The 1,547-nt window shown below is 42.7% G+C and overlaps 1 protein-coding gene across 1 annotated transcript in view; it reads right to left on the reverse strand.

The window, feature by feature from the left end:
* The window catches only part of DUSP15 (dual specificity phosphatase 15), a gene marked incomplete at its 5' end in the record, with an annotated part of 4,486 nt that extends 3,115 nt beyond the window's left edge, over window positions 1-1,371 (reverse strand). The window contains 2 exons of the mRNA XM_015829506.1: window positions 971-1,045; window positions 1,322-1,371. Coding sequence (XP_015684992.1) covers window positions 971-1,045; window positions 1,322-1,371 — 125 coding nt within the window. The remainder of the gene's footprint in view (window positions 1-970; window positions 1,046-1,321) is intronic.
* Window positions 1,372-1,547: the final 176 nt, after the last annotated feature.

The following is a 1,547-nucleotide window of genomic DNA, read 5'->3' on the forward strand; positions in this document are numbered from 1 at the left end:
ACAGCTTATTGGTTAGTAGAAAATAGGCATCCAGCCATCTGGATTATGACTTAATATCAAATGTGAACCTGGCAACATGGGTTCATGAATCATAAATCATGGTTTATACTGTAGCTTAGCATCCATCTGTATTGTAGCTAGTGTCAAATGTGAACATGGCCACTTTGATTCATACACCATGGCTTGTAAGGGAGGGAGACGTGTGATAAGAAAGAAAAAAGAAAGAAAGAAAGAAAGGAAGAAAGAAAGAAAGAAAGAAAGAAAGAAGGGTGGGAGGAAGAAAGAGAGAGAGAGAGAGAAAGAAAGAAAGAAAGAAAGAAAGAAAGAGGGAGGGAGGGAGGGAGGGAGGGAAGGAAAAGAAAGAGGTGGGAGGAAGGAAGAAAGGGAGAGAAAGAAAGAGAAAGAAAGAAAGAAAGTAAGTAAGAAAAAAAGAAAGAAAGAAAGAGGGAGGGAGGAAGGAAGAAAGGGTGGGAGGGAGGAAGGGAGAAAAAGAAAGAAAGAAAGAAAGAAAGAAAGAAAGAAAGAAAGAAAGAAAGAAAGAAAGAAAGAAAAAGAAAAAAAGCTTAGCTCAAATACCATAGTTTATATTTTAGCATAGAGTCTGAACCCACCCCTTTATTTGTAATTTCACCCATTTTGGTAGTAAATCATGGCTTAGTACAAAGAACAAAGCCAACTATCTAAGTTTGTCGACCACAGCTTATGATTTAGCCTGAAGGGCAAACTTATTTGGGCTTCTTCCGTAAACCTTAATAAAACCATGGCTTAACATTTAGCGTCGTGTTTCTCAACCTGGGCGACTTTAGCACTGGTGGACTTCAACTCCCAGAATTCTGGGAGTTGAAGTCTGTCCGTCTGAAAGTGGAGAGCCCCTGTTTTACCCTATTGGAGGAATCCAACTTGTGGGTCCCAAATCTTTTCTGCCCCCCAGACCCCCCAGGCCCCCCCACCCCCCAATTTTTCTACCTACCAATGAACAAGGCAGTTCCCCCCTTGCAGCCGACAGGAGTGGATGAACTGGATGCATTTCTTAAAATGCTTCTTGCTGCAAAGGGAGAGAATCAAAGCCCAACATTTTAAGAGGTTTATGAAGCTTCAAAAGAAAACTCAGGCTACAGGTAGGTCCTCGGCTTACAACATTTCGTTTAGCGACCGTTCAAAGTTACCGCGGCACTGCAAAAGGGGACTTAGGACCGCTTTTCACACTTAACGACCGTCGCAGTATTTCTCCTGCGGTCAGGTGGTCCTTTGGAACAACCAGCACCTGGGTGGCTGAGAATCTCCATCGACATTTAGCCTGAATAAATACATAAATACTTACATGTTGGCCTCAGGTGTGTCTGGCAGAACAATTAGAAGATATGTGATTCCCTGGAAAAGAACATGAATACAGTTGAGGAACATCTCCAGAGCACGAGGTCAACTTCTGGAGTCCTACGGCTCTTCTCACTTATAGGTATGTCTGACTTCAGGATTACCCTGTCATCTCTAGCTAGAAACTAGTGTGGGATGATGGGAAGAATCAGAGAAAGGCGTCATGAGCATTG

This window comes from Protobothrops mucrosquamatus, unplaced genomic scaffold (assembly GCF_001527695.2).
Source record: "Protobothrops mucrosquamatus isolate PMUCROS unplaced genomic scaffold, P.Mucros_1.0 scaffold6293, whole genome shotgun sequence".
In the NCBI taxonomy this organism is placed as follows: Eukaryota; Metazoa; Chordata; class Lepidosauria; order Squamata; family Viperidae; genus Protobothrops; species Protobothrops mucrosquamatus.